General features: G+C 34.2%; 1 protein-coding gene across 5 annotated transcripts in view; it reads left to right on the top strand.

Moving 5' to 3' along the window:
* The window catches only part of DLG2 (discs large MAGUK scaffold protein 2), a gene marked incomplete at both ends in the record, with an annotated part of 2,048,692 nt that overhangs the window by 1,551,344 nt on the left and 479,797 nt on the right, over positions 1–17,551 (top strand). For all 5 annotated transcript variants that reach the window (XM_081281630.1, XM_081281626.1, XM_081281627.1 and 2 more), the window contains 2 exons: positions 7,393–7,537; positions 10,070–10,208. In XM_081281630.1, the coding sequence (XP_081137756.1) occupies positions 7,393–7,537; positions 10,070–10,208 (284 nt within the window). The remainder of the gene's footprint in view (positions 1–7,392; positions 7,538–10,069; positions 10,209–17,551) is intronic.

Here is a 17,551-nt window from a genome sequence, read left to right on the forward strand (position 1 = left end):
TTCTCAATCCCAGTTTTACCTTGGAATTTTACAGTTAGTCTTTGAAAATTGTGAATACTGTACCTCAGTCAACCCTGAATAATCAAATCAGAACTTCAGAGGTAGGGGGATGTTTCATATATTTTAAGTTTTTTGAGTAATTCTGATATGTGGCCAAGTTAATAGTCTTAATTTGACCTAACCCCATCCCAGCCCATTCTGCTTCTGCCACTGCTTCTCCTGAGGATGACTCCAGTGGTAATGCTCATTTTATCAAGATAGAAGAGTGTATTTACCAATTTCCTGTAAAAGCATGGTAGGCATTCAGAATTATTTACCCTTTAAACTCTGTCTCCTGCAATCCGAGTCACTTTTGAAACACTAGGAAAAAAACATTTAAAAACCTGGATAATTATTTTATGGGTTCCCTTCTAGGTTATTACAAATGTAACAAATTACAATTCAATGCAATTGCATTGACATATTTTTTAGGGTTAAAACCTTCTATTGGTTCCTTTTTTATTTATTTCCTTATACTCAGTAATAACATCCTGTTTATAGAACTTGATCTAAACGTATCCTAGGCCATTTTAAAATTCTTTCAATAGCACATTCCATCAATAAAACAAAAAAATGCGTCTAGTGTGCACATATTTCTCTATTTTAAATAGCATATATACATATATGTATGCATGTATATATATAGTGTGTGTTAAATTTTTGGGCATGCTTTAAAATGTGAATAATATATTAACTTTAGTCATATAGAGATATATAGATGAATGTGATAACTATTAATAAAAATTCAAATATTTTCTTCCTGTACTCAATAGATTGCCCTGAGGCTCATACCATACTTTCCATTTTGGTAACCACTGCTGTGGAGGAAGCATCAGTCAATCAAAATATTGTTTTCATTTACTTTCTCTTTATATAGAATACAAAGTTAAGAAATGTATTAATGATTAATGGAGGAAGCCTACTGAAGCCTTGAGTTTTATCATATATGACCTGGTGCTCACTTTCTGTACCAGGTCTTTATCCTTATATCCTGTGCATGACACAGAATAAGTTTCTGATAAATGTGTGCTGTTGTTAGAATGACCTTCATTCCTATTCCTTACTCTGACTCAGTGCAAATGTAAAATAGAAACTCAACACAGATGCCTCATTCTTCCTATAAAATAGGAGAATTTATTGCTTTTCCTACAACATTATTATTATTTTTAAACTTATTTGTCTTATTTCACCATTTATTAAGTGCCAACTATTTACAATGCATCATCTGGAAGAATTAAAAAATGAATAACCTTTAAACACTGCCCTAGAAAGGCTGATCTTAGAGGTAGAGAGAGGCAGTGCAGAAGTAAATATCTTGCAAGGTACGGAGTGAACACTTCCACAGAAACAGCCTGAAATAGGAAGAAACTATTCTAGCAGCAGGTCAGCAGCAGCTTAATATATGATTATGGTTGTTTGATTTCTATCTGTATACTGCTTTACAGTTCATGGTATCATTCCATTTTCATAGAGGCACAAATAAATCAATAAACAAATCATTATTTTTTCTTTTATACATAGAAATGTGAATTCCGAGTAAACATATTAACTGATATAAAATCATGAAACTGATAAATGAAGCCAGATCTGAGTCTACATTCAAAATTACTTCACTATATCAAGTTGCATTTGTTTCTGAACATTAAAGTTTAGTGTATGACTATAATTTCGAATAAATTTCAATCTATTCACTATACACAAGAAGGTAATTTCATTCTTTCCTATCTTGATTTTGTGAGATCCTCCTATGTGTATCTCATAATTAGGCCACATACTTATTTTCTATTTTTTCTTTTTGTTTTTGTTTTTGTTCTTGTTCTTGCTCAAACATTTAATTTTGTTCTAACTGTAAGTAAACATTCTCATTGCTAAAAAGTTCAAAAACAAAGAATATTGGTTATCCAATATTACCTATTATCAATATATTTTTTATTGATAGTTATCATTTGTAAAATATATTTTACAGTTCATTTCAATTTACTGTAGAGATTTTTATTCTTGGTTTATAAATATTTTTTCTTACCATTGGTGTTACTGTAATGGATTATTCCCCTTTTAATATAATAAAATAATAATCTAATCTCAACCATTTTAAATAACAGATTATAATCTAATCTCAACCATTTTAAATAACAGAAATAAAAAAAACAATAGACAAGAATAACTGTGTTCCTCACACCTTCTCCCCCTTTGCATGGATCCATTTTAATATTGGAGTTTGTGATTTTCTTTCCAGTGTATCTTTTTGCAGTATGGGTTAGGCAACCTTTGTGTCCCTACTCACCTCCCATTTTATTCTACCATATTGTTATTCTTGAGAAGATAGAAAGATCTAGTATCTTTTTATACATTGTCCATTCTTCTTCACCACCCTCTGCTGCCCCCACACCTCTCACCTTTACAATCACATATATGTTTGCTTACACTCTTGAATTTCCACAAAATTGGCCATGTCCCCTTCTTGCAAATCTCCTGGCACCTCTTTCTTCAGCTGGCTTGACCTCCTTGCATGGTGCTCAAATTCCATGCTCTCTCTTCTGTTTGAGAGAATGAGTCATCTCACCTCCAGCCTCTCTTTCTTGGCCTCAGTCCTCTTTCCTATTACAGGCTTCACATGTGTCTTCCCCTATGAAGTGCACCCCACAGACAGCACTTCACTCAAAGGCACAACATTTTTTTTCCCTGAAACCAGGCCAGTTGTTCAGTGTTCATCATAATAGGCAGATACTTGATGCAAATTTTTTAAAAAATAAAAAGACAATGAAAAACAATGACAAGAGCAACTAGCCAATCAGTGTAATGTCCCTTTCTCTGCACACAATCATCTCCAGCTGTAGGCCTTTTATCTTGAGAGTTCATAGGATATTGCATACACATAATTAACCCAAACAAACCCACTTTTGTGAAAAACATTTTGAAGACTTCAGCACAAAAGAACACTTTTTGGTCCAGATCCCATACTATTCTGAATTTTTTAAAAGACCACACAGAAGCCTCATCAGCAGTACCCTAATTAAACTCATCAGTTCACAGATGTTTACAGGAAAATGATCAGGGAAAATTTTCACGAAGAAATCCTGTTTCCTGGGGCGGGGGAGGAGAGAATGTTGAATGATGACAATTGTAATAGTGATGAGAACTGACATTAATTAATAAGTAATTCAATGTGCTCGTCCCTTTACATAGGCTAACACAAGTAAATTAATAACCCTTTGAGGATGTAAACATTATCATTCCTGTTTTACAGATGTCAAAACTGAGGTTTAGAAGGTTAAATAATTTTCCTAAGGTCACACAGCCAAAAAGTACCAAGGCCAGGGCTCAAATCTAAGTCTGCATGACACAAAATCTTATGCTCTTGATCTCCGTCTTCTGTACCAGAACGATTATTATCACCTTTCCATGACTGAAACAAATGTGAATTCTTCAATCACCATGTAAAAACCACTTCACTTTTCTTCAACTACCATTACTATTGCCACAAGTATCCTCTTTTTTCCCCCACTCTGTACCTCCACCCTTTTCTTAATTTCTGCATTCTGTCTAAAGATTTTCCTACTGGTGTGAAAATCTCTGGAAATGCAGTTTGAATATAACATTTTCTGCATTGTTTCACTGCCCACCTTCAAAATGGGAAAAGGTGGAATTTAATAAGCAGCGACCATATCCTTTTTTCACTGATAATCTAATAAGCTCTGTACTTTCTGCCCTCTGGGAAGACCGACAATGAGCCCTTGTCAGAATCAGAGCTTTGGTGCCATTGAATATCTAATCCAGTGAGTTTCTAGCCTTTGGGGTCTTTTTTCCATTGATTTGTCATCCCTTTTGTGTTATGCCAACAAATTTTGTTTCTTTTCTACTTTTTCAGTAGAGGTATTTATGGGGCCATGGTTACAACATTCCAAGCTGCCTTAGGCCATCATTTCTTTGAGAGAAAACTCATTTCCAAACACACTTTAAATCGTATGTGATCATCACCTGCATATATTCATTATTTAGGTATAAGAGGTTCTGTCTTAAAATAAGTGGTTAAGTGAATATATAAGAAATTTTGAAGGGACCATGAGAAATACTAAGCTACTTTGCATTTGTTTTCTTACTGTGTTAGTGTATTAAGATGATACCGTGTACTGTCACATTAGATTAAACAAGGACTATAATAATTACTTGGGCTTTTAAAATACTTTGGAATTTAAGTTACTTTTACATGTAGAGGAAGAGATGGTATAAGCCCTAGATTTTGATAATAGTACTTGAGGACCATCTAATTTTCATCTTTCAGGAAGATTGTAAACTAACTGATGGCTTTGCCATTTGGAGGCTGTGTGGACTCTTTGTTCGAAGCTAACTTCTTTAAGCATCAGGTTTTCTCATCAGTAAAATGGGCCTATTTATTTTGTCTACCTCATGTAGCTATAGGGAAGATCAGTTGTATGATTTATATTCCAATATATGACATAGTGCTCCCCAAATACTTGACATGAAAATGTTAATAAATCTTAGCTCTGTTGTTTTTGTTACTTCTCTAGTATTGAGGACTATTATCATCAACTGTGCTCCTCACACCTTTAGTCCCTCTACATTCTCCCCCTGTGCATGGATCTATTTATCTATGCAATCATTCCACAAATGACTGTGTCCTATTGAATATGGGTTTCATGAGGGCAGGGCCCTTGTTTATCTGGAAGAAGTAGTATAGCCGAGTGGTTAAGAGTATGGTCTCCTAAATCAAACTTCTGGCTTTGAATTCTGCCTCCACCACTTATTAGATTACTGACTTTGGGCAAGTTTCTCAACCTCTTGATGCTTCTCTTATCTGTAAAATGTAATTATATCATCTATTTCATAGGCTATTTGTTTGTGTTAATATATGTAAAATTGGTAATAGTACCTGGCATTTAATACAGGCTGTATAAGTGATTGCTATATTAAGATTATCACTCTTAGGGTTTACCACTGTATCTCTAATACCTAGAGTAGTGCCTTGCATATTCTATGTATGCAGTGAGCATTTGATCAGTGAAAAAACACTTGCCAGATACTAGACATACAAAAATATTTGAGCCATATCACTTGCCTAGGAGAGAAATGTAAGAACTCACAGAAATGCTTCCTGATTCACAGAGAGTTTATGGTCAGCATTGATAACATCAGTGGAGTTCAACTCCCTCTATTTCCAGGGTTCCTATTTTGGGTTACACTGTCAAAGTTTAACTGACACATGGAATTTATGTAGCAACATGCGGGAAAATAAATAAATAAAATAAAATAGTGCTACCAGGTATTGTATGATTAAGGTGAAAATTAAGGTGAATATGCACAGTAGTATCCCCTTCATCTGTAGTTCTGCTTTCTATGAATTCAATTTCCCTAAGTCAACCATGGCCCAAAAGTATTAAATGGAAAAGTCTGGAAATGAGCAATTCATAAGTTTTAAAGTGCATGCCAATCTGAAGAGTGTGATGAAATCTCAAACTATCCTGGCTGCATCCTAGTTGGGATGTGAATCATACATTTATACAGCATTTTCATGTACTATATGCTACCTGCTTGTTAGGCACATAGTTTATATATTAGTTATGAGATTAGCAATCTTAGTATCAGAGTGGTTGTGTTCAAAGAACACTTATTTCACTTAAGAATGACCCTCAATTTCCAAAAGTAGTGATACTGGCAATGTTAATACAGTTTATTGAAATAATGTTCTATTTTATTATTATTGATCTATTGGTATTAATCTCTTATTATGCCTAATTTATAAGTTAAACTGTTTCAAAATTATGTATGTATACAAGAAAATACAGTATATATAGCATTGAATACTATCAGCAGGTTTAGGCATCCACTGAGTTCTTAGAACATATTCCCTTGGATAAGAGGGGACAGAATAGTATACAGGGATCCAATCCAATATTCTGGACACATTTATTTTAATTTTATGTCATTTCAGTAAAAAGTGACTAAATGATGGCTCCATATAAAAATAGAAGTCAAATAAGAATAAGATATATATTTAGGATACTTTTTGAATATATATTCTGATTTTCTCAAAGACTAGATCTTTCTGGGGAAATTACATTAATACCAGAAAAATACTTCAGATATCTGCTGTAATGTCACTTTCGTGAAATAAGAGGTACCTGTATTCCAGGCTTCTCTGTACAATAAAGAAAAGGTCATTAATGTTAAAGCTAATGGCAATAGAATACATTGAACTTTCTCACCTGTGAAGCCTTGTGTTCTAGCATTAGCACTTTTTCCTTGAAAAATAGACTCATCTTAAATGACAGTTAGATGGGAAATATTTTTAAAGTGAGTCAATACAATGCTGGGGAAACTGTATGGAAATGGGGCCTCATATCATACTGGTATGATGAAGATAAACACATCCATCTTTCAAAGAGTCCTTTGGAAGAGTTGTCAAAAACCCTTAATAATATTCATACAATTTGAACCAGCAATTCCAAGTATGTGATTTATTCCAAATAAATCATTAAAGTTGTGTATAAATATAGAAAAAGGGGTTATTACAACATTATTTATAGTGGCAAAAAATTAGAAGCAAATTAAACATGCACTTGTGAGAGTAGTTAAATCATTATTATTGCCATACAATGCCATGCTCTCTGAAACACCACTCATGCTATTGAGTATCAATGTTATGGACAAACAGTCACTCTAGATTTAAAAAAAAAAAAAAAACAAGTTCCAAAAGAATGACTATAATATGGTCACAGTCACTTAAAGAAATATATCCAATTAGGGAGATTACGATTTTTATTTTCTTTTGCCTTTTTTATTCATTTTTTTCAGTTAATAGTTTACTTTTTAATCACAAAAGCTATAACATAATAAGAAATACATTTGACCCCTTATTTCTTCTTTCCATGAATACTGTCCTAATTTCTATTATATCATATCCTCATAGAGAAAGGCAGAGGCAATCTTGTTTCATAGCATGAATGACTATACCTTATTTGCTTTTCTAAAGCTTAACCCACCTGTTCTGTCAAAGTATGACATAGTTACTGAACTAATCATTGCATTTTAATCTTTAAATAAGATTATAATTCTAAGCCAAGTGTGGTGGTGCATGCCTGTAATCCCAGTGATTCAGGAGGCCGAGACAGAAAAATTGCAAGCTTGGGGCCAGCCTCAGCAACTTAGCGAGGCTCTGTACAGTTTAGCAAGACCCTGTCTCAAGACAAAAAAATTAAAAAGGACTGGGGATGTAGCTTATTGGAAAAGTGCCCCTGGGTTCAATTCCCAATACCTAATAATAATATCATGATACCAGATATCTTCTCTACAACTGCATAGGTTTAATTCTAATATTGATTTTCCCCCTTTCAGGTAAACAACTACAGTTTAGAAGAAGTGACACATGAAGAAGCAGTAGCAATATTGAAGAACACATCTGATGTAGTTTATCTAAAAGTTGGCAAACCTACCACCATTTATATGACTGATCCTTATGGTCCACCTGATATTACTCACTGTAAGTACTACGCTCAGTATGAGCCCAGAAGGAATTAGCAGAAACCAGTCGGCCCTCTCTCAGCCATTTATCAACAAGCTCCTCTTGTGCAGTTACTAAGGGGAGGGTTTAGTTAAACTGAACCTGGGGAGGGTTAGAAAAGGAGGGATGTTTTCTTCCTGGTCATGTTACAGATTTGACTTTAGTGGGTAAATTACCTCTGTTTGTTAGGTTTGTATTTGTGTTTATATGTGGTTGCTCTAGGGATTATAAATAAACTCAATATTTCAAAAAAATGCTTTTCAAATAGCATGCCAAGTATACAAAACTGAAATTCTACAAAACTATATTAAAAGTACTCTGTTTGCACCTTCACTATTCTCTAGTTTCTTGAACTACTTCAGAGAGAGTATTTTACATTTCATTCCCACATTGCTTTACAAGACCTTAGCTAGTGTTTGGAAGGTGGAACGCCTTGATGAGTTGCCAGGTCCACCAGTGTGTGTGGTTATATAGTGTAGGGGCAACACATTCCACAAGACTATTTCTCAAGCCCCTCAAGCATAATCATTCTATGCCATAACATTCTCTATATTCTCTCATCCTGATTCATATCTGTAAGGCAGCAGCATGGAAAAGAGGGCTAGCCAAAAAAAAAAAAAAAAAAAAAAAAAAATTCTATGCTTCTTCCCAAGGAAGGGGATCTTGTGCTTAGATGGTGAAATCATGATCCTCTGGTGTCATCTTAACTTTGCCTTTGCCTACATTTGTTACATTTCAGGGAATCAAGAGTAAATAGTGACTATGTCAGTAGAAGTGGGCTGGAGGAAGGGTTCTAAGGCAGCAACTGACTTCAGATACCGTGCTGAGGTACTCAAAAAATCCTCTGCTACTTAAGGCCCATGTTTTCTCTCATTAATAGGTCAACAGGAAATCATCTAAGGTTCTGTCTTTGGGGACTAAATTTAGGGTCCATTCACTTTTTAGATGTAGATTTGATAGTTTTGTTTTCATAACTAAGCTTGCTTATGCCAAAATTTTGAGAGTTCATTTGTGAGTCTAGAAGCTTGAAATGTCTTCAGGACCTGACATTAATTAGGATTATAGGCTTAAGGAAGTTGTTCAACTTAAGAGAAATTTAAGGGTTGAATAATTTTGTTACCTGCTCATTACATTAGCTATTACTTTTCTTAATTAAGATTCTAAAATGACTTGCCCCCAAATATATCTTTTTTTTTAAAAAAAAGCAGGCAATAAGCTGGCCTTACTTTAAACTAAGCAACAGTCTTAACATTCAGAATTTTTTAAACTATACATATGAAGATAAATCAATCTATGAGCTACTTTATGGAGGGCTTAAAATAAGGCCAATATCAAAGAGACAAAAAGCAGGTTTTGTTTGTGAAAAACAAAGCTAACAAATTCAAAAAATACATATTGAGTTACTTGATATGTACAAAATACCTCAAAAGGAAATATGTGGGATGCAGAAGAAATATAATCATGGCCTTCAAGGAGCTTGGTTAGAAGGTAAGCTAATTCTGATACATAAATAGCAGCAATATTTGGCAGAAGTGGAGGGAATATATATTCCAGAGGGGAGGTAAAAATAAATGTCCTTTGGGGACTCAAAGAGGAAAATATATCATCCATCTTTGGAAGATTAGGAAAATCTTTATCCAGAGGGTAGCATTTGAATTGTATCATGAAAAATGGTGAGATTTCTACATCTGATGTGGAGTAAGAGGCACAAACTGTAGATAGTTAGTACAGTGGAATAAAAGTATAGTTATAAGGAAGCACAGATTTTGAGGATAACACAATTTGTGTAAGGGGGTATTGAAATGGATCGATTTTATAAGAATGACAAAGAGAAGAGTTTATACTATATTCAATACAGTACTGGAAATGGGGAACCTTTAAGCAGAAAACAGCATGATCAGAACTGGATTTCAGGTGGGATTACTGAAATAATGTATAAAATGGATTTGAGGAGAGAGTGATGGGCAAGAGACCCAGTCAGGAGGTATCTTCTCAGTTGCTAAAAAAAGCAGATGAGTTAAGGAAGAGGAGTATAAAGAAAGGCCAGAGTTCTTGGCTCTCTGGAATGAGAATATAGATGGCATTTGGGTGGTGGGGGGAGTCTTATGAAATAACTCATTCCTTAGGAGCCTTTTGCTTTTGATGAGTGTATATTAATTATGTGAAAATGTGAGTTCTGCAATTAGAAAGCTAACATTTTTATTTCAATAGAAAATTAATCATCATTCTGAAAATATGTGTGCTAGATCTCCCCTCCAGTTCTTCTCTTCACTTAATTATACTAATTGACATTACAATATAATGGTTATTACATCTTTCCATTCCTAAAGGTCACCATGTGCTTGTATATATTAAATGCAAACAAACAGCAACTCTTCATTCTTGGGGGACAAGAAAATCCACAGCACGTAGCAACACCTATTTTTAACATATCTTCTGAAGTATAGCATGGAACATTGAATCACCCACATAACAAGTTTCATTTCACTTCTTTTCTCCTCCTCCCCTTAGCTTATTCTCCACCAATGGAAAACCATCTACTCTCTGGCAACAATGGCACATTAGAATACAAAACCTCCCTGCCGCCCATCTCTCCAGGAAGGTACTCGCCAATTCCAAAGCACATGCTTGTTGAAGATGACTACACCAGGTCAGATATGCTTGTGGGGTGACTGGGTTTGCTATCATTACCAGGAAGAAATCACATTAGCCTAATATCTGAGTTGTTGCTTTGAGGACTGACTGAAACTTCTGAGTGCCATTCAAAATAAGTATAGTCTTCCCTCAAGTGCAAAGCTTCAAATACTTGTGAACATGTTTTATTGTTCTCTGGTGGGAAAAAAAAAAAAAAAACCACGATTAGAGTAATATACACTTCTCTATCACTTTGTGATTTCTTAAGAGTCTCCATACTTGATTTCATTGAACTTTATAGGCATAGTATAAGATAGGTGCTATTACTTAAGGAGGGAAGATATTGCTGAGGTTCCAAAGGAGGGAAATCACATGCCAATATTATTTACCCATTGAGTTGACTGAGGTCAGAACTGAAACTCTGTTCTTTTGACTCAAAATCCCACATGCTTGCCACCAATAGCCACTTATAGTACAGTGGAATTTGGGAATTAATCAACCCTCCCTCTAATTGCAATAGCTATACATTGAAAGGAAAGGAATAAAGTTAACTCCAAATGGTTTTAAATTAACATGCCCTGTTAATTCCAAATGAAACAGGATTCTAAGAACATGCAACTACATTCTAATCTACATTCTAATCTCCTAAATAAAGTCAAATGTATCCAGACCTCCTCTGAAAAAGTCTGGTTTGGAAGCTCACAGAGAAGACCAACATGGTTTACTTAAATGGTCACTGGCAATGATTCTATAAATATTGAATGATGAATAGATGAATGAATGGGTGGATGAATAATTAAAAATGTACGTTACTTTTTATTTTAAATGTTTTTGTTTCAAAGTAATATTTATATTGTACATGTAACAAAGGAATAAAAAGGTGATTAAGAAACAAGAATCTCCCTCAAACTTCCTCCAGAGGGACCTATCTTGATGAACTCAATGTGACAGCTTGTCATGAACCTCTCATACCTTCCCCATGTCATACAAATACATATAAATACATACTTAGCTATGGTGGAGCTTGGCATTGATTTGGCAAAATAAATTCATATTTTGCACATTGTTCTGCAATTTGACTTTCTCCTTAAATAATACTTTTACCAAAAATGAGAGTAAATATAGATATGTGCACTTTATTTCGTATGTTTTTATGTGTAAATAATGAAAGAGATAGATTGTTTTGGTTTTCTCTCCTGCCTGTCTAATTGAAGCCATTTGTCAGCCTTTAAGAAAGTAAAGGAGCCTTCCTGCCGGAGCATGTGCATTCTTTGGTATATCTTTTTAAATGATTAAGCATTTTCCATTTATTTTGCAATATCAGGTTTGCTGAAGTAGCTTGTTATATCTTTAGCCAAGGGATGGGATGTTTTGAAGCTGCAAATGTACATCTGTGGTGTAAATCAAATATAAATTTCTTCCTGTGCTGAAGTGTCTGATCTTTATGCTCTCAATTAAAATGAGGGCTACAGCAAAGATAATCCTCATAGCTCTGGAAAAAAAAAAGTGTAAATAGAGACACCTTTATCCACTAGAGCAATGATTTATTTGCTTTTACACTATCACTAATATTTGGTATGTTTTTAATTTGAAAATGTCATTTTATTTTAGGACCCATAATAAATTAGCAATTATTAAAGCCTCTTCATAATCTGGGCACTTTGCTAGCTCTTTGACATACAGGATCCATTTAATCCTCCCCAAAACAGAAAGGCTTTCATTCCTATTTTAGAGGGTAGAAATTGAAGTGCAAAAAGTTTAAAGGAAACTGCTTATGGTCACAGAGTTTTTCAGTAGAACTGAGTTTCCCTAGAAATGTTAAAATCCTGACTAAGAAGAAACATTCTTATTTTCTCCTTAATTTCAAAGTGAAAACCAAATCATATAAAACTTTGTTTATCCCAGGAATCTGAGAGTTTTGATGAGCTCTAAAGAAAACTAGAAAAAAACAGGGTTGAGACCTAACTTTATAGCTGGCTAACCATGTGGCCCTGGGGAAATTGCAAGCCTTGGTTTCCTCATTTTTGCAAGGGAATAGCTATTGAATCTGTCTTAACAGGTTGTTGTCATAATTCAATGAGATGACAAATGCAAAGAGCTGACTGTCTGACACATAATAAATACTAATGAATGCTATCTATTTACAGAAACTGTACTTTGTATTATTCCTAATCTACTTTGGATGTCACAAGGAATGTTCTGGAAAGAGAATCAACTTTTCTTCTGCAGTGACCATGCCTCAGTGTCTTCCTTCCTCTGATTCCTTTTCTGTTCCCTTGCAAGACTGACTTACTAATAACTCCACAACATCTTCATGATTGTTGCCTTGCTTGTAAAGTAAATCAGTTCAGTTCACATACATACACTCCCCTACCACTTCCACCATTGCTGGTGTCTTGTACCCTGTGCTCTAAGCATTACCATAGGATTCAGAGGTATTTGCTCTGAAGCAGATTCATTGCCTCATTCATTAATATTAATTGAATATTTCCTACTAGACTGTTGATATTTCACTAGAAATGAAAAATTGTTTAAGAAGTAGCATCTAAGAATTATTATATTGGGAAAAATATGTACAAACCAATGGATTCCCCAATGCCTGTTTCCTAATTATGCAAACTCAACTCCTCCAGAAAGTTTTCCACAAAGCTTAACTTATTAATTGTTTCAAAATCTTGAGATTATGGTTTCTGGTGTCAAAATGACTTTCTTTTGTAAAAGAATCATGGTAGTCAAAAGTAGTTATTTATTATGTCCTTACCTAGAAAATGAAAGTTAACAACTTTGTCTCAGTCCTCTTTGTAAATGTCAAAGATCTTTTAGATAAAATTAAAAATCTGGGAATTGTTAATACAAAGAAACAAAACTAGATCACTTCCATGAAATACTCTATGTAGCCCTAGCAGAGCTCTCTACCACCATAGGAAGCACGTAGGAAATATTTATAAATGTTTGAATTTTACACAGAAGTCACAGGAATGGCCTAAGGCACTGAAGGAAATTTTAAAGAAATAAACTCTTGAGTTTGAACTTTGAAATGTATAGGTATTGTTCAGAGTTAGAAGATCAGAAAGGATATTTTACTAGGGAAATGGCTTGTGCAAATGTTCTCTTTCTCTCTCTCTCTCTCTCTCTCTCTCTCTCTCTCTCTCTCTGTATGTATGTATATATATATATATATATATATATATATATATATATATATACATACATACATATATATACCTATATTATCTATATGATATTCTTGATTTTTACTGATAGCAAAACTGCTTAAAGACATTAAGAAATTGCCTCATATCATACAGCATATAGAAATAAAATTAGAATCTTGATCAGTCTTTGAAGGTATCATCTCCCCATTCCCACCCCTCATTTTAATAGCCTCTTTTTATGGAAAAATGGTAGATGAATTAACTGGGTTCATCATCCTGTCTCTCCTCCTTACTACCTACATGACTGAACAAATCACTTAATCTCTTCAAGTCATGGTTTTCTCATCTGTAGATTTGGGATAAAGGATCTTCTAATTTCCTCTGGGAGGTTTTAATATGATAGTATTATGAATATTTTATTGTAATTTTCAGGAGGCTACATGAATTTATTATTATCCTAAGATCATGTAGTAGCTTATGTTTGAGGTCTACTTTAATAATAATAAATCAAGGAATGTATCTCTAACAATGGGACCTGAACCAGAAGGAAAACATTTCTATGAAAAGGATGTTTTCCCAACATCTTAGAAAATCACATCAAATTGGAAATATTTTATTGAACAAACTCACATCTTGGTCTGTTGTAAGTATTTTTCTATTTCCCTGACTTATATTCACTATTTTTTCTTCCAATACTGGGGATGGACTACATCTTGGGACTTGCAAAGGCTAAGCAAGTGTTCTACCACTGAGCTACATCCCCAGAGCTTATATGCACTTTTGTTATGGATGTATACTAAGATTGTTTAGCTTTTCCACTGACAGAGAAAGAAAATGCAAAAATGGGAAAAGAAAGTAACTATTTCAAAAAACACAATCAATCAATCAAGAGTCACCTGTGAATAAAGTCCACTTGCATATTACCTACAACTGTAGATTCCACTTCTACATGGCCAGTTCTTCCCTGGTTCTCAGAAAAAATGCAAGCCACACATCCTTAACATCTGACTTAATAGTCTTAAGATACCCATACAAACTATTAGTACTAAAATGGAAATAGAAAAAAAAAATAAAAGAGGATGCAAAGTAAAACTACTCTTTCAAGATTTAGGCACTTAATTTTCAAGTTCTGAGTATAGTAAAGGTTGTTATGAAAATCAGAGACCTAAATACATCTATAAGAGACATAATCTAACTTTAGAAACCAGTGTTAAATGCCTAGTCCTAAATTTATCCAGGTATCTTTCTGATTGTCTCCACATAGTGTTCCCTCACATAGTTTGGCTGATCCAAAAGCATAATCTAAACAAAGTTGTAATAAAGAATTCTTGTCTGTAGAATCTTTCAAGACCAAATCCAAATTATAACTCAATCCTCACCAGTTTGAATACATTACTTACTTAACAGGTATGATCCCACTGGGGTGGAGTTCACCTCCATTCTTCTCCCTGAATAACAAAATACTAGCTGACTCCTTATGCCATCTGATACATAGTAAAGTTGTCTTTTCTCTTTTGTTGACTCCTTCCTTTATTTATTCAAATGGATCTTCATTTCTACTATGTGTCAAGCATGGTTATTAGCAACAAAATTATAATGATGAACAAACAAGACAAGTTCCCTGCCCTCACAGAATTTACATTTAACTATATTTAATAAGTGATGTATAGATAAATGCATTAAGTTTGGACAATGCTAAGTGCTATAAAAAAAACAAAGCAGGAGCATGATATAGGTAGAGAGAACATGAGGTAGGATATGCTAGGAGCATCTCTCTGAGGCGATAGCATTTGAACTGGGACATGAATAAAGAGAAGAATATAGTGATGTGAAGATTAGAGTAAAAAAATTCCAAGAAGAAGGAATAGGAAGGCCAAGTCACTGAGTCAGTAATAAATGTAATATGTTCCAGGAACATATAGAATTTCATCTTGGCTATAAAGAGAGAGTTAACAGAATCGTAGAAAATTAAGTTGGAAAATGAGACAGGACTCAAATGATATAGGACTTCGAAGGTAATGAAGTGTAGATTTACTATAAAGTGTACTGAGAATCCATTAAAGGGTACTAACCAGAAACATTAAATGATTTGATTGATATTTAAAAATAAAAAATACCTGGCTGTTGTATGGAAAAGTGGAAGTGCCCCTGAAGAAATGAGAGAGGAAATCATGGCAGCTAGAACAGGAGGAGGAGCCATGGGAGAGCAGAAGAGATGATGGGTCTGGGCTGTGCTGAGCCACACTGCTGGCCCATGTCCTATGTGAAGAGCAGCTATTACCCAGCTATTGTACTTCTTACTGTCTCAACACTCTTCGTCGCCCATGAAGTTACCTTTCAGGAACAACACAAATATTTTCCATTTTTTCCCCAGTATTTGACATTGTTGTTATTTTTTTTAAGTTATTTCTGAGTGTTTAACTTTGTGGATTAGAACTAGTTAGAGGCAAGACCACTGTTTCTCAAATGTTTCTACCCAAATGCCTTCAGGCTGTGGAAAATGAACTTATTCTTCTTAGGATCAGAAGAAAAGGAGAGCTTTCTGCCCAAGCAGAAAAAATAAAAAATTGTACATGTTCTCCCAAAAGCTTATAGAATACCTTTCTTTGTTTTTTCTTTAATGCACAAATACTTTTGATTGCCAATTAAATTATTTTTATCCAAGACCTTAATGGGAAATAGTTTCCGGCAATTGCTAAAACACCAAGGTACATGTGAGTACCCAAGTTTCAGAAGCACTGAGCTAAATTGCACAAGTTTATTAATTACTAATTTTTACAGAAACAGTCCCTTAATAATAGCACAAGGTTTATGTTGTCCATAAGAAACAAGCTTTCAAAGAATCACTTTCTGTTAGACTAAAGTGTGAGCATGTTCTAGCCTCTCTTCTTTTTCCCTTATGTTTATTAATTTAAACCATTTCTGGATAAACTGGACATACCTTCTTACATAGTAAAGGCATCCTTTTCCACACAGTTTCAACCAGGTACAGTGGGAAAGAGCTGCAGGAACCCTAAGCAAACAACTGGGTCCATGTAAAATTGATCAGGAAAGCAGAGTAATTGGGTACCTTGGTCTTGGAGGTACCCTGCTCAGTTTTGACTCCATCCTTGACCACTCTCTAACAGGCTGACCTTGGACAAGTTGTTGTAATTTCCCTTTGCCTCAATTTTCTCATTTATTAGAGGAACAGAATAATACTGTATGCCTATTGGTTTATTGTGACAATAAACTGAGCTAATACATATGAAGTACTTAGAGACAAGTCAGCACTTGAGAAGTATTAGTTATTAATACTATTAAAAACAAGGATTTTAAGATGAACAGTTCCACAAATAAAATCTTCTTGGCAACATTTTACAATTATTTATTAAAATGTGGTAAAAAATATTATGCTACTGCTGAAACATATTATAATCTACTTATAAACTTTCTCAACTCATTATCTTGCAGAACTAATTATCTTAGAAAACATGAGAGAACATTTTATTACAAAATATCATACAATCTGAATGCTTTATTGAAATTCTTTATTTTTAATCACCTCAATGTATATCTAGTACACCTGAAATGAAAATCTAATATAAGATTCAGTGGAAGCAAATGTGGTATTAACCAGTCTGTAAGACTGATCTCTGGCTAAATACAATTGTCCTCTAGATTTGTCAATTTTGCCCTTGTTTTTTCCTCCATAGTAACTCTTAATCAATAACTAACATCAAATCTCAAACCAACTCTCAAATCTTTTGAAAGGTTTTCTTTTCAAAAATTCTGCAAAACATGACACCAGGCTCCTCACAGTCTTTATAGTTTATTAAAAAACTTAACCCAATTAAGCATACATAAACACATGTCTCTGAGCTATCTGCTTTGCTGAGTATTGCATGCCTGGTTTCTCCAATATGGAGCCTGATAGTATAATGTCTCCTGTGAAGTAAAGTATCATAATGGGAAGGAGGAGTGGGGTAAAATTAGTGAGACAGATGGAGAACAGACCATCAAGTGAAAGCCTCAAGGGGAGTTTTGTCTTTATTGATGATGGTTCCACATAACCATTTAGGTTTACTTACATAAGCCATGAACCATAATTGATAGAGCTAGCCTGTTAGAAGTAGAGAGAGTATGTTAATGGGGAAGTTGACAAATCTTAATTAAAGAGGGATATCCAAATATGCAACGGAAACATATTAAGCTGTTGTTTGCT

Source organism: Spermophilus citellus, assembly GCF_964194105.1.
Source record: "Spermophilus citellus genome assembly, chromosome: 2".
Taxonomy (NCBI): Eukaryota; Metazoa; Chordata; class Mammalia; order Rodentia; family Sciuridae; genus Spermophilus; species Spermophilus citellus.